We start from the raw sequence: 23,280 nt of genomic DNA on the forward strand, positions 1-23,280 counted from the left end.
TGGACCAATAAAGACAAGAGGTGACGGAGGGAAAAATGGAGAGATGGGATAACATCTGGCCCCAAGTCCAGGAGAGGCCCTGAGGAGCGTGAAGCAAGGTCCCCTCTTACCTCCAGGAGGTTGAAGGCACGACCAAGGGCGTGGACAGTCAGGTTGGCCGTGGCAGAACGGGGGAGGAAGGAGGCCGGAGAGAAGAGAAGGGTCCCCTCCATGTTGGCTCCCAGGCTGCCAGATGCTAGGAGAAGAGAGAGAGAATGGGTATATCCTGCACCCCTCACAGGGCAGGGTCTGGCCACGGAGGGGCCGTAACCTGAGACCCAGTCGGACACTTGGGGCATCCTCTCAGCCAGGAGGGCGGGCTCAGCCTTAAGCCTCATCAAGGGCAGAGGGAAGGTCAGGACAGAAGAGTCACAAATGTACCCACACCTGCCGATCGACGGAGAGGGGGCAGCCAGGGCACCCACTCCCCACCCCCAGGCTTCGTGGAGTGGCTGAGCTGGTCTAGGTGCCTGAGCTAGAATGGGGCTCCCTTTTTGACTCAATCACAACGAGGAGACGGCATTCTCAGTGGGTGCCAATCTCGCTTTTTAACCCAGGGAGAAACAGCCCTCAAATTCACAGGGACAGCGTCTATGAGAATTCACGAACAGCACTGCATCGTCACTGTATTTCCTTTGACGATTCCCTTCTTTTTACAGAGTTAAACGGCTTTTCTATTAACGGCAGTGGGAGAAAGTTTCCTTTTAAATAGGTGTAAGTTAAAAAGAACCAGGTTAGAGAAAAGATGGAAGTATTCCATCGAATGCTACGAAATGGCTGATATTTAACCATTTTTGACCTCTTCCAACAAAACCGCCAGGTGCTACAGGGCTAGAGCAGAAAATCCAGCAGGTGGCATGTAAATATTTGACATTTGGGGACCGGCATCCTGATCCACAGGTGCTCAGGCATCAGCGCTCCCAGATCCCTATGCCTTTGCGGCCCCAGAGCGGAAGACCGGCTTCCCAGGAGGGCCACACCTGAGCGGAAAGTGATGTCAGAATAGGATGAGTGTCTCCAGGTCTCCGGACGGAACTCCCGGCTGACGATGTCCTCGGGGAGGGCCCGTCGGAAGGCCTGTTTCAGGGGGTCGTCCGTTTCCAGCAGCTGCAGGAGGTGACTCCACACAAAGGAGCCCACTGGAGTCGGGTCACGGCCAGCAGCAAGAGGAGGGGAGGGGCTTAGTGAGGGATGGGCCCGGAGCTGTCACAGCCCAGAGACAAGACCCTCCCTCCCCCGAGCCCCCATCCCGGGTCCTCCTCTTTGAAAGACAGTAGCAAACAGCAGTGCTTTGAAGGAACTTGGAAATCTAACCTATGCACGGAGCTCTGATGTGCTTTCTGGAAGACAAAGGGAGGGATGGCGGGGAAAGACCTTGATTGAAAGTCAGCCCCAACTCTGAATCCCAGGTCCCCCATGTGTGAGCTGTGTGACCTTGGGCTGGTCACTCCACCTCTCTGAGCCTTAGTTTCCTCATATGTAAAATGAACTAACAACCTATCTCCCAGGGCTGAGAAAAATCTGTGATAGGGACGCTCTCAGGATCTCTGGATGCTCCTGAATCCCTGCACCCACCAGCCCCAACTCCCCGACCCCCACCTGCCGCTGCTCACCCTGGGTAGATCGCTCGCCTGCCTGGGTGCGCCGCACCAGGGCAAACAGCTCCTCTCCGGGGCACCTCATCAGGGCCAGGTAGGCATTGATGCGGATCTCGGCGTCCTCCTCGGGGCTTTGGTACAGGCGGGCGAGCACGGATCGCTGGCTCCGGCAGAGGGAAGGCCATCACCTAGGGCCCACCGGCTCCACCCGCTCCACCAGGACCGCACGGCCCCTGCCCTGCCTGGGCCCCAGCGGTGGCTCTGCCGCCTTGCCCCAGCTCTGCTGACATCTCCACGGCTCCCGGACACTCCTCGCCCCGGGGCCCGGTTGTGGGAGGGGGAGGCTCCTCGCTCACTGCTGACCCCCGGTCCTCCTGCAGCCCCAGCCCAGAGCCTCGTCCATTTCACGTAACAAGTGGGCGCGGCTGCATGTCAATAAAACTTTATTTACAAAAGTGCCTGACACACGGCGGGTATCACCAAAGGGCTTGGCTTCCGGCTCCCTTCCCAAGCAAGCCGCCTCCCCCAGCCCGGGCCTCTCTCCCTCAGCACCTGCCGGTTTCCTTCATCGCACAGCCATCCGCCCATGCACTCATGCAATATTTACTGAGCGCCTACTACGCGCCCCGCACTGTGCTAGGTGCTGGTGACAGTTGTGAGCAAGACAAACCCAGCTCCCATCCACCTGAAGCTTATGCTCTAGGTCAGAGAGACAGACGGTAAACAGGGTTGATGTATGAAATACAGAGTCTGTTGGGTGGGACCAAGTGCTAAAGAGGGAAGAATAAAATGGGGAAGCGGGAGGCGTGGTGGGGGGGGACCTGAGAGGTTCCATTTCAGGTGAAACGGCCAAGGAGGACCCCACGGTGGAAGTGATTTTTAAGTAAACACCTGCAGGAGGTGAAGGAGTGAAGCCTGGGGATATTTAGGGGAAAGGCATTCCAGGAAGGGAGAACAGCACGTGCAAAGGGCCTGAGGCAGACAACAGGGAGACCCAGGGGGGGGGGTGGGGGGCGAGGGAATTAGGACATGAAGCCGAGAGGTGCCAGTGGGCCAGCGGTCAGATCACATAGGGCCTGGGTGGTCCCTGTAAGGACTCTGGCTTTGACACTAAGGAGAGAGGAGCCACTGGTCCAGGGATCCGCGATCTTTTTCCATAAAGGGACAGATACTAAGTTTTTTGGCTTTGCAGGCCAAGCAGTCTCTCCTGCAACAACTCAACTCTGCAGTGGTAGCAAGAAAGCAGCCCAACACAGTTTCACACAGAGAAACAGGCAGCAAGCTGGCGGGAGCCATGGGCCTCAGCTGGCCAAGCCCCAAACCACGGGGTCTGCAGCCCAGGATGGCTTCTCTGTGGTTTGCAATCGTCTGCTCATCTGTGTGTTTATCTGATGAATATCTGCCTCCCACTCCAGACACAGGCTCCATGAGAACAGAGACCTAGGGTCACCTCGTCACACCAGCGCCCAGCACACAGTAGGTGTCAGGAAATACGTGAGGAAAGAACGACCAAATGAAGAAGGGAATCCGCAGACACTGGTTGGAGACCCACTACCGCCCACCGCAAGCCCAGGGAAACAGCACGCGGGGGCTCACGTCCGCAGAGCAGGGGACCCTCCGGAAGGCCTGGATGGCTGCCAGCCGGACCTCAGGGGGGCGGCTCCGCAGGGACGCACAGGCGCTCAGCGAGGGGGTGAGGGCCGTGGCTGCCAGGCCGGCATTGCCAACCGCCTTCAGCACGAGCCGGAGCTGAAACCAGAAGGCAGTGGGGCCTGGAGGTTGGCGTGGGGGGTGGCACCCGGCCCCTCCCGCTCAGCCTCCAGCTCATCTCCTTGGCACAGGCCCCACAGCAAGGGGCCGCGCCCAGGATACTGGCCGTCCTCACCTGGTCAGCGTCCGAGGGCTCCTGGAAGGCGCAGTCTGCACCCAGCGCCTCTCCCAGGAGGCTCACGAGGGAGCCGACTCCCGGCAGCTGCCCGCAGGGCCCGTCCAGGGTGGCACAGACACTGTGCGCCAGGGCTGAGAGGCCAAGGAAGGTGCTGGGGCTGGCCCCCGGGGTCTGCAGCAGCGGCTGGGGACAGAAACCGGCCCCCACCCCCGCCGAGAAGGCCAGTGAGGGGTCCTCCACAGGAGAGCTGGGCCCTGCCACCCAACCAGGCCAGCTTCCCCCACCAGCGTCACCAGCCTCCCATATAGCATCTCTCCGGGAGGAAGAGGGACGGAGGTGGCGGCTGGAGGGGGCTCCGAGACCACCACACCGCCCGCTTGCCAGCTGGGACGACTGGCACCATGCGGACCTGGGGAGGGCTGGGGGGCACCCCTCCTGCTGGCAGTGGCCTTGCTCTTCCATCAGGGTCTCGATAGGAATTGGGCAAAAAAGGTAGAAAGGGGAAAGGACTCGCTCTGAGCACTTAAGACATTTTGTTCTTAACGGAGGCGGCTCTGCGTCTAATCGGAAAGACCCAAAAGGGCAGCGCACGGCCAGTGGTACTGGGGCAAACGGCAGCAACCGCCCCGCCCACCTGCCCAGCCAGGGACAACACACAGCCCCCACGCGCAGCGCTCGCCAGCGTCCGCGGCCGAAGTGTTCCCGCCACGGCGGTACCAGCAGCTCGGTGCACGAGGAGCCCAGAGGGATGGCGGGTGGCAGCAGGCACATGGTGCCATGGTGGGTCCACACACAGACACTGCCAACACAAAGAAGCCCGAGGGCGTGGACACGGGGCAGCGGAGCAGGACAGCTGGGAACAAGGATCTGTTACCTTTGTTTGCATAGCGTTTCTCTAATTGCACGCTTCTATCGTTTAATCTTTCACAAAGGCTGTGTTTATCCACCAGCTCTGAAACTGCCCCCGAATCAGGACTCCCTCGTCCCGCCTGATCCCAAAGCACCTGCTGGGGCCCCTGAGTCCGGCTCCCTGAGGAGCAGGAGGAGACCCCAGCCCTCCTTTGGGGGCCAGACGACTCTACCCGCCCAGCTCCACCAGGGCCGTCTCCTCCAGGGTCCTCGCAGTGGCGGTGACCAGACCAGTCTTGGTGGGACTAGGGTCATTCCAGCTCTTTGGCAGAGCCTGACCGCGGCACTCAGCCACCCCACCCCCGGGACACTGAAGCTTCAACGGAGGGGAAGGCAAAGGGGCGGGGGTGGGGGGGGGACACTGAGGAAAGGGGAGCGCCGGCTCCAGGCCTCTTGAAGGAAAAGGAGAAAGATGTGTTTAATTAACAACACTTAGATGGACTCCCTATGTGCAGGCTCTGCTGTAAATCACTTGCTTTAATGCTGAGACACAGAGAGGTTAAGTAACTTGCCTGAGGTCACCCAGCCAGGAGTTGGTAGAGCCAGGACTTAACCCTGGACGGTCCAGCCCCCAGGCCAGGCGCTACCCCCACACTCACAGCTTCTCAAAATGCAAAGCCTGGGCTCCCTCATGAAAACCAGGCCCCGGACGCTGGATCCTCTGGATCCTTCCACACATGCCACCCCAGAGCAGGGCCTGCCCGGCAGCTGGAGGGAAACACGATCACAGCACCAGCTCTGTCCTTCGTTGGATCCGTGGTTCTCAGCCAGGCCTGTGCGCCCACACGCGGGTGTCCACGCAGGTGTCTGCGTGTGCGTCTCGGGGTTCGTGTGCTTTAGAATCTCAGTGTGTGTGTGTGTCTGTGTGCATGCACATCCCAGTATATGTGCATGTCCTGGTGCACGTGTCCCCGTGCACATGTGTGCACATGCCTAAGTGTGTCCCAGTGTGTGTGTACATGTGTACTGCCAGAGCATGTGTCCCCGTGTGAGTCCATGCATGTCCCAGGGTGCATATGTACACATGGCCCAGGGTATCCTGGTGTGTATGTGTGTGTCCAGGTGTGGGTGTCCCAGTGTGTGTGGATGTGCATATGTGACATGTCTGTGTGTACACCCCCAGGATATGTGTGTGAGTCCTGGTGTGTGTGTCTCAGTGTGGGTGCGTGTGCATGTGTCCCCGTGTGGGTGTCATCAGGGTCCATGTGTGTGAGTCCTGGTGTGCGTGTCTCAGTGTGGGTGCGTGTGGGTGTGTCCCTGCGTGGGTGTCCTCAGGGTCCATGTGTGTGAGTCCTGGTGCGTGTGCATCTCCATGTGTGTTTTCTCTGTGAAAGGAGGGGACACATGTGGCTTGGACAAGCACCTCCAGTGTTATTCTAGATTTGGCGAATGAAAACACAGCCTGTTTTCTTAATATGGAGGAGGGAAAGGGGCTTGGCTGAGTGGGCAGGGGTTATGAAAAGACGGAGGGAAGCCACTCAGACACCCGGAGGATGACTCCCGGCGCCCCAAGGGCAGGCTGGGGCCACTCGGCTCCGTGGGAGCTGCAGGCCTGGACAGTGGGCCAGCGTGGCCTGGCCCCCAAGAGGGTCCAGACAGTCACAACCCTGTTCCGTGATGGCTGCCCTGAGGGTCTGCCCAGCACCGCCAGCTTCCTCGATTTCACAAGAACCAAAACGCCAGATTTTAATGCAAAAATCCCTAACTTAAACAGGTTTGGTTACATTTCAATTAAAAGTCTGTTTAAAACTTTCCCTTTTTTTTTTTTAATTTTTAAAGATGGACAAAATTATCTGCAAGCCCATGACCATCAGACAAGTGACTTCGGTTTTCCAGGGGCCGCTGACCCTCACGCATCCGGCCCCCTTCCCACTCCTTGACTCCAAGCCAACCCTCCCCGAGAGGTTACACGGCAAAGCCGGTGAAGAAAACTCCGGAAGCTGCCGGACCTTTGGGAGGGAAACGCCCGCTGGAAAGACGGATGAGCCGGCTTGACCAAACCTAAGACTTCCGCTCTTCAAAGGACACCACTGAGAAAGGAGACGGCCCGGTAAGGAAAGAGAACAAAGTCCGGCACACACGTGTACACACGCACGCATGTGCGTGCATGGACAAGTCTCATGGAGAACGTGGGAGAAAGAAACCAGACTCCAGGGTGCACATGAGTCCAGGGGTGTGAATGTCAGAAGCAGGCAAGACTGAGTGATGGCCTTGGGGTCACTGACTGGGAAGGACACCGGGGAGCCTCCTGGGAGCCAGGAATGTCCCGTATCTCGCTCTGGGGGTGGTTACACGGGCACACACGGGTGTAAAAACGTCAGCCTGGACCCTGGAGTGTAGTGTGGTCTCCTGAATGTGTAGTTTCAAGTGTAATTAAACACACACCCACCAGCCGCAGTGTGGAGCCTGGGTGGGACCCTGGGACAGACAGGACCGCAGTGGGAAAGGGCTGGGGTCTGGCCAGTGCCAGTTTCTTAGCTGTAACAAAGACATCCTGGTGATGGGAGATGCTAATAATGGGGGAGGCTGGGGGCGGGGTATTCAGGAAGAATCTGTACTGTCTTTGCAACTTCTCTAGCGTGTGCTCACCCCCACCCCCTGCTGGTGACCTCTGATCCCTGGCCGCTACCAGTCTGGAACGACAGGGTAAGGAATGATAAGTGACAGCGCCCCCAGGGAAGCAAGGACATGCCCTGTAGTCCAAGGGAAGGGGAGAGAGCTGTGTCCCCCTGGGCAAGCTCCTCAGCCTCCTTGGGCCTCAGTTTCCCCATCTGTAAGATGGGAGTAATAAGAGCACCTACTCTGTAGAGGCATCTCGAGGGTTAAACAAGATTCCAGGTGTTGTCAGAAATCCTCGGCCCGGTTTCACACACCTTCCTAACCTCAGGACTCATTAAATATGTTTGTTTACAATAACGACAACAGCTCCGACTCCGTGCCAGACACCCAGAGAACTGCCTTGCCTGCAGCATCTCATTCCTCACCACGAGCCTAGTGGGGAGGCACTGTTCCCTCCCCATCTTCCGGATCAGAAAACAGGCTCAGAGAGGTTGAGTCACTCGCCCAGGATCACACAGCTGGGAGGCACATTGCTGAGACTCAACCCCAGGTCTCTCTGACCAGCCTCCACTGGCCCCACAAGGGGCTGGCACAAAGTCTAGATGAGCGCAGGTCAGCCGCCACACGGGGAAGGGACAACACGGGGGCTGGGGTGGGGTGCAGGGGCTCACCAGCAGCGTGTGGACCATGGCATCCGTGGGCTGCGGGATGAAGGCCAGCGACCAGAGCCACACCTCCACCTCGTCTGCCTCCACCTCCCCCGCCGCGATGAGCTCCACCATGAGGCCCACGCAGGGCTCGGTGCCACAGGAGGGCAGGGCGTCCACCAGCGGCTGCCTGAGGTCACGAGAGGCCCGAGGGACGTCACCCACATGTCCTGAGCGCCTTCTGCCTCCTCTCGCGGCAGCCTCGGGTCAGCCCGGGAGCAATCTGAGGCTCAGAGAGGCACAGCAGGGATGTGTCCACACTCACACACCTCGGGGGGTGGGCCGAGCTGGGCCTGGGTTCTCAGGGCCCAGGGGACCCCAGTAGCCCAGTCTCAACTCCAGCCACTCTGCCCACCCAGGAAAACGGCGGATCTGGGACATGTGAGTCCCTGCCCACAGCTCTGCTGAAACCCAGCCCAGGCCCCGAGCAGGGCCGAGAACCCTCTGCCCTGAATAGGAACCCACAACTGGCAAGTTGCCTCTAGCGAAAACCTCCCACACTCTCTGCAGGATGTATCTTTTTCTTTTCTTTTTCTTTTCTGCAGGGGAAGAGATGGCAGCAAAGTTGAAAAGCTCAGTAAGGTTTTCGACCTTTGTACCACAGTGGGTCTGAACAGGGAAATGATGAGCAAACACCAGGGTCCCGAGGCCACAGTGGGAATCAGAGGCCCCTGCAGCTGGGGCCACACGAGCCAGCGGGGCTGAAGAGACGGGTGGACTGGGCTCCTCAACCCATCAGCCCCGATGAGTCAGCCACGGACCCCACCTTCATCCCGACCCTCACCATCTGCCCATGAACAGTCTCCAGCCCCGATTTGCTGATCCGTAAAACAGGCACGCTGATGACTGGACCGGCCCCAGGATGCCCGGGGGTCCCCAGGAACACACAGGCCACGTCGTCTGAGCAACGTCCTGCTGTGGCTCCCATCCCCTCGCCCTCGTATTTCCTCTCATTTCCTGACAGATTTGGACCCTGGGGGACCAGGCTCTGGGCCGTGGCAGAGGAAGACGTGAGGGCAACAGACTCTATCAGGAGAGTCAGACCTCTTGGAAACTTCTAGATTTAGGAAGGGCCTCCCCACCTCTCTGACTCCCCAGTGACAGGCAAGACACAGGGGCTTGTGGGAAAATGCAGACGGACAAGGAGGGTGTGTCACCAGGGCAAGAGGCAGCTCCTTAAGACAGGGAGGCCCCTCCCTACATCAAACATAATGAAAATGTCCCCAAATCAAATAATTTACAATTAAGCCCATAAGAATTGGATGGAGCAGCACAGGCCGCCTGGGTTCAAATTCCAGCTCTGCTGTGTGACTTTGGGCAAGTTTCCTAACTGCTCTGTGCCTCGATTGCCTTCTGTAACCCTAAGGTAGAAATACTAAAACCACCTACCCCACAGGGTCCTTGTGAGCATTAAAGGAGCCATTATGGACAAAGGGCTCAAAAAGGATCTTTGCATTAGCTATTATGTTTAGCAGTCATTCAATTAAACATTGGGTAATGCTGATTTTGCAGGGGTTTTTCCTTTCCGATTTCAGAGCTGATAAAATATTTTTCAGGTCTCAAAATATTTATAAGAGCCTTGAAAAGCTCACAGGCCTGAAGTTGCATCTCCGGGGCCTGGTGAGTGAGGGGCTGGACTCTGAGACGGAACCCCGAGCTCTCCCTGCCCCCCGCACAGCCCTGAGCCCTTGGTGCTGGTTTCTTGGAGGTTCCCCTCCATGCCGCCCGGGGCTCTCTGCACCCCTTGCTGGCCCCACATTTAGCAGGGTCACAGGGGGTGGATCCCAGCCTTGCCCCACACCCCCACCCCCTCAGAAGGGTACCGGACGCATTGGAATGTTAATTCCAGCTCTCACACAAGCATCCCCGTCTGAGGGAGAGAACAATGGCCGTCTTTATACCCCAGGCCCCTCAGCTTCTAGACTCCAAGAAGGCCTGGGCCCCCGTGGGAACCTCCGAGCTCCCCACTTAATCGCCTTCCTGGCAGATGTCCCCAGACTGTAGGACTAGCCAGTATCACGGGGATGAAATGAGACATCAGCCTCCATCCTTCAATGAGGACATGGGAAGAGACCACCCAGCCCCACCGGGACCCCCAGCCAGCTCCCAGTCCAGCCCTGTCCGACCCGGGGAGGGCCCCTTACCAGTTGCCGTGGCATTTAAAGGAAGAATGTCGCCAGAGTTCCATCAGCGCTTCCAGGGTGAGGCCCTGGAGCTGGGACACCAGCGTCAGGAGCAGCTCTGCGGCCTGGGGGTCAGAGGGGGCAGCGTGAGAGGCCCAGCAGCGTGGGGGCCCCAGGGTCATCGCGTCCATCCCCCCGCCTCCAGACACGGCTGCAGGGGAAGCAGGAGGGAGGCTGGGAGCTTCGCCCTAAGGTGCCACAGACGCGGAGAGATGGGGCCACAGGTCTGGGCTGCTCCCTGCTGAGTCCCAAGCCCCGTTAGGCACCTGCTAGGGGCCAGGGCTGCGCTGGGGGCCAGAGGTGTGGTGGGGAGACGCAGACACGGCATGTGCAGTCGAGGCCTTCCCGCTCTAATAAAAGCAGCACAAACATTCACCGTGATTCTAATCTAATTATCACAACGCGTCCTAGCACAGTTCACACGGTTAGCGAGGTGGCTGTCTTTCCCAATAATTTTAATGAAAAAACATGCAGACGCTTCGCAGAATCGCACAGCAATGGCTCGCAATTTTAGTCCTTTGTCTGCAGGCCTGACCAGCACAGTCGCCAGGTGTCCAAAAACTCACCAAGAAATCAAGGGCTCGGCTCAGAGCCCGCCCCCCTCGGGTTTGGAGAGAACCGGGGTTTGGGACACCGGTGCCCCTTCCGTCTCAGGCTCCTTGCCTCGGCCTGAACCCAAAGCCACAGAAAGTGCCACCAGGTGCTGGATTCCCGCTGGCAGTCCCCACGCGTCCCGGGCTGGGCCAAGGCCACGCCTGAAGCCCCTCTCCCTCCCACTGTCCCCAGCCAGGGGTCCGCGGGTGCTGGCACCGCGTGCCTGGCCTTGGGCCTCCTCTGCCCTGAGCCGTGGGGACTGAGTACCCACACACACAGCTTGACCTCAGCAAGATGCCCCTCTCTGGCCAGCTTGGCCCACCCACGCCTCCGCCAGGGTCCGGGCAGCATTCCCACAATGTGGCTTCTGTTGGTGAAGCCGTGGTGACCCTGAGCTCTGCCTTTACTCCCGGTGCAGGACACACAAGCCAGCCCCTTGTGCCGGCTGACCGCTGTTGGCCTTGAAGACTCTCTGTCAACCCCATTTGGGGCGGCTCCCCTGGGGAATCTGGTTCCAGGCCCGCCGCCTGCCTTCGGGACGGCCTCAGCTCCATCTCCCTCCGGCTGGTGGCTGCCTTTTCCCGCATCCCCCGAGAGTCCCTGGGCGCAGACACGTCTGCTTTTAAGAGCTCCAGCAATGTGCACGCCCTGGGCCTGGCTGGGGAGGGCCGGGCGTCCGCCCTGGAGCTCTCCTGCTGCTCCCTCCGGCCACACGCGTTGGCTTCGGGACCAGCTTTCCAGAGCCAGGCACAGCAGGAGGACACCGGAGGCTCATCCTGGTTTCCCCTCCAGCAGGAAGAGGAGACATTCAAAAGGAGAAAAGAGGCGGGGACTTGAAGGAAGGGGGCCAAGAGAAATAAGTCCTAGGGACGTGACGGATGCGCAATGAGCGTAGGTACCACTGCTGGACGATACAGAGGAAAGCCGCTAAGAGTAAACCCTGAGTTCTCATCAAAAAGACAAGGAGAGAGAGGCTGGAGCCAGGAAGGCTGTGGGGCGGAAGAAAGAGCGCGTAAGGCTCCTGCCCCCCGAGTGAGAAGCCCGTCACCTCCATCGCCACTAACAACAACGACGGGCAATGATAATAATAACAACAGCAGCAAGCACAATACCGCCACTGGTTCCTTAGTGGGCGCCTTGTTCCAAGCACGTCTCAGACATCACCTCTCGTGACCCTCACACACCCCACGAGGAGCGGCTGTCACCACCCCCACTCGACAGAGAAGGAAGGTGACACTGGGAGCACATCCGTCAGGGGCCAGCGGCCTCCCGGCGACTAAGCAGCAGGGTCGAGACTGGAACCCAGGCCGTGCAGCTCCTAGACCCACACTCTTACCAGCGTCCCACACTCAAGGGCATAAGCAAGAGAGAAAGCCCCGACGTGTAGCGTTTGCCAATCTCCACGCTGTAGACACGCCCAGCATGGCCTATTTCCAGGGTCCGCGTGCTGTCACCGAGCACAGAGCTGGGAAGAGCAGCTCAGAAGCACATCATGGGTTGGATTCCCACCAAGCAGCCACAGTAAATACAACAACCTCGAGGGCAGAGCTAACAGTAACACGGAGTAAAGTGACCAGGTACTGACTAGCAAGGGTGTCAACTCGCCACCTGGGTCTCTAGGATGATTCATTTTAATGGTAACATGGGATAATTTCATTGTTAGCAATGTCTGTGTTTAACAACCAGCCTGCAGGACTCCTGGAAATCTAGCCATCAGCTCTGGAGAGCCAGGACAAGCCAGCTCTGGCTCACCGCTGTCTACACCGTCTCTAAAACGCTTGGCTGTACACAGTCGGCGTTTAATAAATGCCTGTGACTTGGGTTCTCTATTCTTAGAATATCAGATGGTGGTCATGAGCTGGGCCCTCTCTGGGGCGTCCTCCCTGGCAGCCCCGGGGGTGTGGGGTCTACCCAGATGGGTCACCTGCTCCTCTCCCAGCCTTCTTTCTCCTTCCCTCACTTGACGTCCTTGGCCACCCCAGCCCACAGCCTCTCCCCCACCCCCGTGTTGAAACTCTGGGCCCCTCTGTGGAAGGTCAGGCTGGGGGATTTGCTGTCTACTGAGCACTGAGTCCTGCTTTTATTTCCAGACTGGAAACCAACCTTGTCTCCTGCCCACCAACAACGGGGAGGGTGGAGGCGTTCCCAGCTGAAGGCCAGGGTCGGTCCCCCGGGCAACCAGGCGGGCCCTCAGCCCTCCGGGGGGCCCAGGAGCTGCTTAATGTGCACTGAGACATCCCACAAAAGCCACTTTCAGGAGCAAGGTCCTCAGCAATCCACCCCCAGCCCAGGGGACCTCCGCGGCGGGAACAATTGACTTCCTTTTCATGCTATAAATACAGGACAGCTGCCCTGTGCTCTCTGGGGCTGGCACTGCCAGTCTCCAGAGGGGAGACACAGGCCCACAGCATGCCCTGCCCTGAGCCGCCTCTGCCAGGGGAAACGCCCGGTCAGGGGGTCAGAGGGTGCTCCGGGGGCCCAACGAGAGGAAGCGGGCCTGTCCTGTGGCTTCCCAGCATTTCACGAGGTTGGGTAGGGCAATGGTTAGAACACAGGCCGTAGACCAGTTCCCAACATCTGGCAACATCTGGAGACACTTTGGGTTGTCACAACCGGGTAGAGGGGGATGCTGGCATCAAGTGAACAGAGGCCAGGCACGCCGCTGAATATCCTGCAATGCACAGGACAACCTCGGCAATAAAGAATGATCTGGCCCAGGGGGACGCCACTGCCAGGATGAGAAACCCTGCGAGGGGCCAGGCTGCCCTGGTTTACAGCCAGTTCTGTCACATACTAGCTGGTGGCTTGGAGCACATTTCCCAAAGCCGGGAAACCTCCATTTCATCATCTGTAAAATGAGGATGATGCTACGAATTTTACTGAGAGGACTCCATAACACAAGTGAGGCTCTTAGCTTATTGCCTGGGCACACCGTAAGTGCTCAATAAAATTGTGGTGGGCTGAGTGGCGGCCCCTGAAAGATACGTCCACGTCCCAGCTCCCAGAACCTGTGAAGGTGGCCCTTATTTGGATAAAGAGGTCTTTGCAGATGTAATTAAGACTCTTGAGACGAGAGCATCCTGCATGATCTGGGTGGGTCCCAAGCCAATGACAGGCGTCCTTATAAGAGAGAGAAGAGAAGGTAGTGTGAAGATGGATGGGGCACGGGAGCACGCGGCCACAAGCCCAGGGATGCTGACGGTCACCGGAAGCTGGGAGAGGTGAGGAATGGTCTTCCCCGGAACCCCTGGAGGGAGCCTGCCCGGCGGCACCTTGATTTTGCACTTCCGGTCTCCAGACGTCTGCGAGAATAAATATCTATGGGTTTGTTTTTTTTGAGGAAGATCAGCCCTGAGCTAACTGCTGCCAATCCTCCTCTTTTTGCTGAGGAAGACTGGCCCTGAGCTAACATCTGTGCCCATCTTCTTCTACTTTATACGTGGGACGCCTGACACAGCATGGCTTGACAAGCAGTGCCATGTCCGCACCCGGGATCCGAACCAGCAAACCCCGGGCCACCGAAGTGGAATGTGCGAACTTAACCGCTGCGCCACTGGGCCAGCCCCAATATCTATGGTTTTAAGCACACGGTTTGTGGTCATTTGTTAGGGCAGCCCTGAGAAACTAACGTAACAATGTATCTAGTGTTATTATTACTATGGCACAGCCCAGCTCAGCGTGAGAGAGAGTCCACACTCTTCCACAAGCCTGTACTGAGCTCAGCGCGTTCCCCCGCTGGGTGTAACAGGGACGAAGGCAGCCTGGGACCCTGGCTCTCGGGATGGGGAGGCAGAAACAGTGAGTAAACAGGAGAGCGCGTCAGCTTGTGGTTATCCACGAAAGAAAAGAAAACCAGAGTGACGAGGCAGAGAGGGTCAGAGCCAGGTGGCCGCTTGATGGTCGGGGCAGGGCCCTCCGGGAAGGGACACTGGGGCACGCGCCATGGCCTCCCTCCGCTGACCACCCCCCAGAGCCACATGCTCACACCACATCTCCTCCAGGTCTTTATTCAACGTCACCTCCTCAGGACAGCCTTCCCGGGCCATCCATCATTTAAAACTGCCTCCCACACCAGCCCCACCTCGCTCCCTCACCCCCACTTCCCTGCCTTGTCTCCTTAGCCCTCTGGACTCAGGACGTTCAGCTCACCCACATTTCTGGGCATCCCTGCTAAGTGCCCCAGGTGACCCTGTTTCCTGCAGCCAAGCAGGACACGGGGGGTCTGCGCCATCTCAGCCCAGACCCCCAGAAACCGAGGCGGACTAACCCCAGCCTGGACGCCTCAGATCTCTACGTGCCTGGAATGTTCTGGAAGTCATCCTGACCAGCTGGCCCCTGCTGGTCCTCACTGCCTATCTCCAGTGGGGCTGGCCTGCCTCTCCACGAACACGCCCACACGGTCCAGACTCAGGACTCGGCCCGGGCAAACCTTGCTTTCAGAGGGCTCCTGCCCCCCTTCCCAAGGGACCCCCCCCCCCATGTCTCAACTCCAACGTCCTCGGCTTTAGAGCCCTGGTCTAAAGTGCTCACGAGGCCACACCCTGCTCTGTTCTCCTCACGGCGCTTGGTGTGGCTGCAATCCATGCTCGCCTGCCGTGGCTACCGTCCATCCTCCCTCCACCAGCTTTCATGCCATGTGCCAGCGGGCACTGCATCCATCTCGTTCATCAGAAGGGCCGAGGATGGTGCCAGATCCCACAGGAAGCCCCTCGCCTTGCTGAACAGAGAGTTCACAGCCTGGGTGGACCAGCCAGCATGGGCCCTGGGCTACGGGACCTCCACATCACGGCCACCCCCTGCCTCTAAAGGGCTGGGAGTTCCAGAGGCCTGGGCCCCGTCTTCCTGACTTGGTTGGGACTTGGTGAGAAGTCTTCAGTGCTGAGGCCTGGATGTGGCTAGAGATTTCCCGACAGATCTCTGGGACAGGCCACATTCAGAAGGTTAGACTGGGCCCCAACAGGACTGCCCATAACAGCAGATGAGAAAAAGGCCTCCTCTTTGCTCACATCCAGCCTGCACTGGGGCACAAGGCCCGGCACACACCAGCTAGACTTCTTACTCTTCTTTGCTTTCGCAACCAGACACGGTTGTGCAGTGCGTGACCTGCTCAACTGTACACAGCACCTTGATACTGAACATCTGGGAGAGTGGGTCATAAAGGATCTGGGCAGGAAGAGGAGGGGATCCCAGGGACCCAGGCCCAGGGCAGACTAGCCTGGGGCTGGAGAAGCCGCTTACCTCAAAGCTGGTGGTCTGAGCCAGGCACAGCTTCCTCAAGGATGCAGCCGCTGCGGCCACCGTGGCCTGGGGCAACGTCTCCTCCCATTCATACAACAGGCTGCTCGGGGTTAATTCTCCATCCTCTGGATCTGAGACTGGAAGCGCTGGATGGGGATGACCACATGAGGGAACACCCGAGTGAGCCGGACGGCCCCCTGGGAGCTGCCCCACTTCCCGCTGACGCTGCCCTTGACATGCTTCAGGCAGCAGGCGAGCGGGACACACATGAGGAAAATCACGGCAGCACTGCTGCTCACAGTGAAAGATGGGAAACAACCCATGTGCCCATCAGTGGGGGATGGCCAAATAAGCCATGAGGATGTTCACTTTCCCCGACTCCCCAAACCACCCGTCCCCTAGCCTCAGTGCTTACAAAGGGTTGTGCCTTCCAGATGCTGTCCAAAATGGGCCGGCTGCCCCCAGGTCAGGGCACTCACCCTGTGTCTGTCTATCTCCACGCAGGTGCACACAGTCATCCACCTGTTCCTTAGACCTCTCCTTAGCCCCGGGCACCTGGGACTGGGGGGGGGGGGCACTCCTGCCCCAGGGCCTTTGCACTTGCTGTTTTCTCCCTGGATGCTCTTTCCCACATCTTCCCACAGCCAGCCCCTTTCACCCTTCAGCAAAAACCTCCCTTCCTCAGAGAGGTCCTCTTGACCCTGCTGTCACTTGCCATCACATGGCTGCTTAATTTCACTCGTACCACGTATCAACAGCTCCAACCACCTGGTCCACATTTTTGCCTCCCCCATGAGGGTGTCAGCCTCAGAGCAACAGGGATCAATGGAATCTGCTGTGGTCGCAGCTCTATCCCCAGGGTGTGGACAAGGCCTGGGTCACAGGCGCCCAGACACACATCAGCAATTGGCGTGACCAGGAGCACATTCCCAGAGATCCGGGGAAGGTCTTCAGATCTGGGGAGAAGCCTCCGACAAACGCTGGGAGCCAGGCAATCCATGCCCACAGAGGACAGCCCAGGAAGAAAGGGCTAGAGCAAGCCAGGGCTGTCTGTGCCAAGTGCCGAATTTACAGGAAGGATAAGACTCCTTTCCGAGAGTGTTTTTGGAAATTCAGGCCCCACAGAGAAGGGGGACGGGGGACGTGGGCCAGAGTTTACAGATGCCACAAGCCAGGCCCTGTGCCAACAGCTGTCACCATTTCCTCTAGTCCTCCCCATAAGCTCTGGGGTAAGGGTTGGTATACTCCTATATTTACAGCTAGGGAAACTGAGGCACAGGGAGAAGCCAGCGGCCCAAGTCACACACCACAAAGTCAGGACTGAAATCCAGTTCTGATTCCAAAGCCCTCTTGAGACTGACAGAGAAGACACGGAAAGTTCACCCAGACGAGGTGAGATTATTCGGCAAGAAAAAGAATAAAGTTCTGACACGTGCAACAACACAGACGAAGCCTGAAAACACGACGCTCAGTAAAGAAGCCAGACACAAAGGTCACAGACTGGATGACTCTACGTGAAATGTCCACAATGGGCTCATCCACGGAGGCAGAATGCATATCAGTGGTTACCTAGGGCTGGGGGCCAGGGGCGGGTGAGGATTGGGGGTGACAGCTGACGAGTGCAAGGTTTCTTTTTGGGGGTGACAGAAATGTTCTAAAGTTGATTGCAATGATCGGTGTAAAACTCTGAATATCCTAGAAGCCAGAGAATTGTTCTCTTTAAATGGGTGAATTGTATGGGATGTGAAATATATTTCAATAAAGCTGTTTAAAAAAAAAAAAAGATGAGGGGCCAACCCGGTGGCACAGCGGTTAGGTGCGCACGTTCCGCTTCGACGGCTCCAGGTTCGCCGGTTTGGATCCCGCGTGCGGACATGGCACCGCTTGGCACACCATGCTGTGGTAGGTGTCCCACATATAAAGTAGAGGAAGATGGGCACGGAAGTTAGGTCAGGGCCAGTCTTCCTCAGCAAAAAGAGGAGGATGGGCAGCAGATGTTAGCTCAGGGCTAATCTTCTTCAAAAAAAAAAAAAAAAGATGAAAAGTTCATTCGACTCGAGGGGGAGGCACCAGGTCCCAACAAGACTAGAGGCCCCGGTCACTGGCGGTGTCTGTGCCGGAGGAGGCTGGGAGCAGGGTCTTAGCTGCCATCCACGGAGCCAGAGGGAAGCTGGGGAGCCCCGGGACTTCAGTCGCCACCTGCTGGGCTGTCCTCGGGTGGTGAGGGGGCCCGTCCCGGGAGGCAAACGCCATCCCCAGCCTGGGCTGTAGGACGGACCCGGGCGCTCAGATCCCAGCTCTGCCTCTCACAAGCTGTGTGACCTTGGACAAGTCATTTCACCTCCCGGAGCCCCAGTTTCCGTGTTTGAAAAATGTAACTAAGAACAGTACCTTCCCAACGGGGTGATGATGAGAATGAAACGAAAGAACCCCCTAAAGCACTCACGACGGCTCCTGGCCCACAAGAAATCCTTCCAAAATGTCAGCGACAGGAAATAACCAGTCTCAGATCAATATTCAAGGGACTAGCTGTTTCTCAATCCTGGAAAAAGCTCTCTTCCCCTCAGACGCACACCTTGCTTGTTTCTTTCCAGCAAAACTGTTGGAGAAAGCCAAGCCCCAAGGAACGCTACGTGTTGGCAGGAACTTTCCAGAAAATCAGGAAACCTGATCCCCAAAATGGTCAGGCTGAGGGGTCATCAGAGGTAAGGCGAATTGTCCCACAAAAGCTGGGACCAGAAGATGCCATCTCCACGGAGAACACTCAGGGAGAGGGACAAGGCCAGGCCTGAGTGTCTGAGGCAGCAGAGACTTCCAGAGAAAGTTCTAGAACAAGAGGCTGACTCTCCTGACCACAGCCGTTCTCAGAAAAGCTTCAAGGGTGTGACAACAGGGACAGAGCGATGGAGCCTCGGCCTGATTGAGGTGCCTCGAGGGGTCCCCCCACTCGCCCCCGGTCACCTGCCACAGCCGGATCCGGGGGCACCTCCTGCAGCAGGGTGAGTGAGGCAAGGGTCCACATCTGCACGGCTCTCGCCTTCTCGGAGAGCGGCCCCACAGCGTCCAGCTCCTCGCAGGAGGCCTCCCGCAGCACGCCGGCCTGGAAACGCTGCAGGCAGCTCAGGCGGGAGGCCAGGCCGGCCTGCGGACCAGGCGGGGGAGAGACAGCGGCTCAGGCCAGGCCCGGCTGGGACGGAACCCGGCCGGGGCCCCTGAAACTGGCAGCGAGGGCAGGACAGGGGGCTACATCAGAGGACCCCTCCCCCTGGATTGCGGCAACAGCAGCCCGGACGAAGGCTGATGGAGGGGAGAAGGACAGGAGAGCAAGAAGGGCCGGCCAACTGGAACCCCAAGGAGAGCAAGCGAGCCTCAGTGTGAAAACGAAGCACACCAGAGTGGGCGCAGCGGGCAGCAGCCCCCAGATGCAGAGACTCTGTGTGGCAGCACTTAAGGCTAACAAGGCCACCTCTCATCCTTGTCCAGACATGCACCACTTACAGAACCCTGTCATCTGCAGGACGCTGGACTGGAGGGGGAGGGGAGGGCAGGGGAGAAGAGTGGGGAGGAAGGGAGGGAGGAGGAGGAGGGAGAGTTGGGGGAGGCGCTTACCGCTGGCAGGGGCAGGGCCTGGGAGCGCAGGGAGGAGCGCGCCCTGCGCAGGGAGCACCGCGCCAGGTCCTTGGTCTTGCGCAGTGTGGCGCCACGTTGCTCGTACGTGGTGGGACACCTGCCCAGGACGTCCACCTGGGCGAGTGAACGGGACCCAGTGAGCCCCTGCTCCCCCCCTGCCCTCCGCCACCCTCCAGGCTCCTGGCCTCACCTCGTCTGTGGTCTGGCGACCGGGGGTGCCGGGGTGACCCTGGACCAGGCTCAGCACCGCGCGCTTCACGTTCAGCGCCCAGCGCGGCTCGGCGCGGTGGGGACACAGGTGGGCCACACGCCCGGCGCGCAGAACGAAGCGGAGCGGGACGCGGCCCAGGGCGGCACTGCGGATGGGTGGGCGTCAGGCGGGCCCCTCCCGGGCCCCAGGCCGCATCCCTACCCATCTTGCGCCACCCACTCCTACAGATCAGCCCACATCGGAAGCCCCCCAGGGTACCTCCACATACCCCATATGGCCTTGCTTCCCTTCTGGGCTGGGCTCTCCAGCAACTGCTGAATCAAACACAACGGCTGCCCAGGCTTTGCTCAAAGCTACCCCCAGCCTTGTGGCCCCTCGGACAAAAGGTACATGTTTGTGACCCCCCCCTACGGCCATGAAATGGTAGAAAGCTCAGCTTCCAGGGGCTCCCTGGTCCCAAAGCTTCTCATTTTCCCAGCCCACCAGCAAGATATTTAGCAAGCCCCTGCCCACGTCCCAGATGAGGACCCTGAGGCTGCGAGCAGGAAAGTGACTTGCACAGGGCTGCTGCTGGGATTCAAACCCAGGCAGCCTGGCCCTAGTGTCAGGGGGCTCAGAAACCCTGAGCTGTAAGTGACTTGAGATGCGCCCTGGTGCAGACAAGGAAACGAGGCCCAGACAGGGGGAGCCACTGGAAGGGATCACACAGCAAGTCGGGGAGGAGCTGGGACCAGAATTCAGCCCAGGGCTCCTCCCGCCACGCCTCACCTGGCAGGAAGGTGCCTGTGTCTGCCATCTGCCCAGGGAGGGGCTGGGGGATGCGGGGGAGTGAGGGATAATGGAGTCCCCATGTTTGTGCATGGGGGGTTGGGGGACCACTAAGACCCCAACCCCCGCCCCCCTCCGGCTGTCAGCAAGGCAGAACCTTGAGGGATAAAAGACCCTACTTGTACGTCTCCAGGAGGTCACGGCCCCCTCTCCAGCTCCAACGGGGGTCTGGGGCCTTCTGGAGGCAGTCCCTGGGTCTCAGGCCTTGCTCCAGAGAGAAATGCCAATGGTGCCCGCCCCTTCCAGAATAGCAAGTGTCACTCTGGCCTCAAGGAGCTGACAGCCCCCCCACCCCCACTGACTTCGCATTTCTGATGAGGAGCTCAGGGACAATAGCCCTCGCTGCCCCGGGGAGGGGACCATGGACCACATAAGCCTTTCAGCGGATCCGCCCGCCCCTTGGCCGGCATCGCCCATCCCTGTATCCTTGCACAAAGGCTTTATTTTTTAACAACCGAATTTGCAATAAAAAAGGAAGAGGACTCTGCAGAGACGGGTTTGTCTGCAGGCTGGCGGCTGGACAGATCGCGGAGGCCACTGAGGCCACTGTCGGAGCGTCCTGGGAAACGAGCCCGTGGGAGAATTCCAGGCTTGCCTGGGTCACCAAAGCCGGGCTTAGCTTGGGCAGGGAGAGGCCATGAGTCTCCAGGAAAAGCCCCATCCGGGCAGAGAGGGGGAGGGGAGAGGGGCAGGCCTCAGAGGCAGCCCAGTGTCTTCCAGAATGTTCTCAAGGATGAGTCCAGAGGGTGCTTGGCTGGTATAAAATCTGGGCATGTTGGGGGGTGACAGGCAGGGGACACAGGGGCGAGTTCCTTTCACAGGTAAGGGAAGGCCACCTGAGGCTCTTCGGAGTCACTCAAGCCTCCTGTGCCAGGACACCCCCAAGTCGTCCTCATCAGTGGTCTCGTCTGGGGGGCTTAGCAAGGTCAAAACACACCGATGGAGCCCTCTGTGAACTTCAGCCCAAAATGGCATCTCTCCTCTGCAGGGGCTCCCCCTCACTGGGCTCCCCCAATCTAACCTGGCGCACCCAGCGCCCAGCAACCATCCGGAGAGGGGACAGGGCTCACAGGTCCGTCAGGGGCAAGGCCCAGCCAAGGCCAGCGCCTTACCTCAAACGCTCTGACTCCTTCAGGACTTCCACCTTGTCCCCCAGGACGGACGTCACCTGGACGTCTTGGAGCTGAAGCAAAAAGTGCCATTGAGTTGGTGACCCCCCGGGACATCCCGGGACCTCCTCATCACCCTCCGTCCCCTAAGCAGTTCTGGGGCCCCAGGTTAGGGTCGCTCCCTTGCACTGAAGGTTCTAGTTCCTGCGTGCTGGATGCCGAGTACATCGAGGGGTAATAAATGAACCAGCCAGGCACCTCCCGCTCCCTGCTGCATGTTCTGGAAGGTCCGGTTAGCTTCTCATTTGGCCCAAAAGGCCCTGGAAGTTTGGGTGAGAGATTCTCATGACTATACAGTATAAACGAAAATGTTAGGATCGCAAAGCAAATAAAAAAGGCTTTGCCCATCATGAATGAGTAGGACGTCCCAGGGTCACCGCGGTTACGTGTGAGTGTGTAAGCACTTATTGCAAAAGAAGACGGGCTTTCCAAGGATGAAAAATAAAACCACCCTAAAACCTGCCTCCCGAACAGGACCGATTTCACACTTTTTTAATAGACTATTTTTAGAGCCGTTTTAGGTTCATAGCAACGTCGAGGGGGAGTACAGAGATTTCCCTAGGTGCCTGCTCCCGCACACGCAGCCTCCCCGTCATCACCATCCCCACCACGGGGGGACATTGGCTACCATCAATGAGCCTACACCGACCCATCGCTACCACCCAGGGTCCGAAGTTTACACCAGGGTTCGCTCCTGGTGTGGCGCCTTCCGTGGGTCTGGACAAGTGTGGGGTGACGTGTGTCCATCATGACAGCGTCAGATGGAATAGCTTCACCAGCCTATGATTTCACTTTCTCAAGGTATCTAATCCTCATTCAGTTTGCCTCAAACCCAATTCTTCTGTCTCCTCAAAACCAGCTCCTCTCCCATCCCCAACAGAGGGCCTGCCATCTCCCCGTCACCCAGGCTTGAGATCTTGAGGTGAGGTGCAGTGCCACTGGGCCCCGAGATGACGCCCTCAGCCACGTCACCGATACCACCTGCTTGAAAGCGTTTCGTTATAACTGTATTCCATATGTTCAAAAAGATAACTAGGGACATGGAAGATATACAAAAACCCACTGAACCGTATACTTAAAAATGGTTAAAAAGAGGGCCGGCCCCATCGCCGAGTGGTTGGGTTCCCACACTCTGCTTTGGTGGCCTGGGGTTCACCTGTTCAGATCCTGGACACGGGCCTGCACACGCCTCATCAAGCCATGCTGAGGCAGCATCTCACAAGGAAGAACCAGAATAACCTGCAACTAGGATATACAACTATACGCTGGGGCTTTGGGGAGAAAAACAAAAGAGGAACACTGGCAAGAGATGTTAGCTCAGGGCCAATCTTCCTCACCAAAAAAAAAAAAAAAGGTAAATTTTATATTATGTGTTTTTTACCATAATTAAAAAATAAAAATATTTTCCTTTAAAAAAGAAAAAGAATAAAGTTCTGATACAGGCTACAATGTGGATGCACCTTGAAGATGTTATATTAAGTGAAAGAAGCCAGTCACAGAAGGTCACAAACTCATAGTGACACGTGATTGCACTTATCTGAAGTGTCTACAATAGGCAAAGTCACAGAGACAGAAAGTGGAATAGAGGTTTCCAGGGGCGGGGAGGGGGGAGGGATGGTGGGTACAGTCCTTCTGTTTAGGATGATGAGAAAGTTCCAGACCTGGACAGTGGTGATGGTCCCACAACGTTGGGAATGTGCTTATAGCCACTGACTTGTAGCCTTGAA

The 23,280-nt window shown here is 58.2% G+C and overlaps 1 protein-coding gene across 1 annotated transcript in view; it reads right to left on the reverse strand.

Annotated features, from left to right (window-relative positions):
* LOC124243009 (uncharacterized) overlaps positions 1 to 23,280 on the reverse strand; it is a 152,722-nt gene that overhangs the window by 122,695 nt on the left and 6,747 nt on the right. The window contains exons 4-16 of the mRNA XM_046668547.1: positions 21,497 to 21,567; positions 19,536 to 19,701; positions 19,325 to 19,459; positions 18,684 to 18,857; positions 16,104 to 16,113; positions 15,716 to 15,852; positions 9,845 to 9,948; positions 7,665 to 7,830; positions 3,523 to 3,708; positions 3,234 to 3,386; positions 1,653 to 1,797; positions 1,020 to 1,178; positions 111 to 235 (exon numbers count right to left, since the gene is read on the reverse strand). Of these exons, the coding sequence (XP_046524503.1) occupies positions 111 to 235; positions 1,020 to 1,178; positions 1,653 to 1,797; positions 3,234 to 3,386; positions 3,523 to 3,708; positions 7,665 to 7,830; positions 9,845 to 9,948; positions 15,716 to 15,852; positions 16,104 to 16,113; positions 18,684 to 18,857; positions 19,325 to 19,459; positions 19,536 to 19,701; positions 21,497 to 21,567 (1,731 nt within the window). The remainder of the gene's footprint in view (positions 1 to 110; positions 236 to 1,019; positions 1,179 to 1,652; positions 1,798 to 3,233; positions 3,387 to 3,522; positions 3,709 to 7,664; positions 7,831 to 9,844; positions 9,949 to 15,715; positions 15,853 to 16,103; positions 16,114 to 18,683; positions 18,858 to 19,324; positions 19,460 to 19,535; positions 19,702 to 21,496; positions 21,568 to 23,280) is intronic.

The sequence above is a fragment of the Equus quagga genome, chromosome 7 (genome assembly GCF_021613505.1).
Source record: "Equus quagga isolate Etosha38 chromosome 7, UCLA_HA_Equagga_1.0, whole genome shotgun sequence".
Lineage (NCBI taxonomy): Eukaryota > Metazoa > Chordata > Mammalia > Perissodactyla > Equidae > Equus > Equus quagga.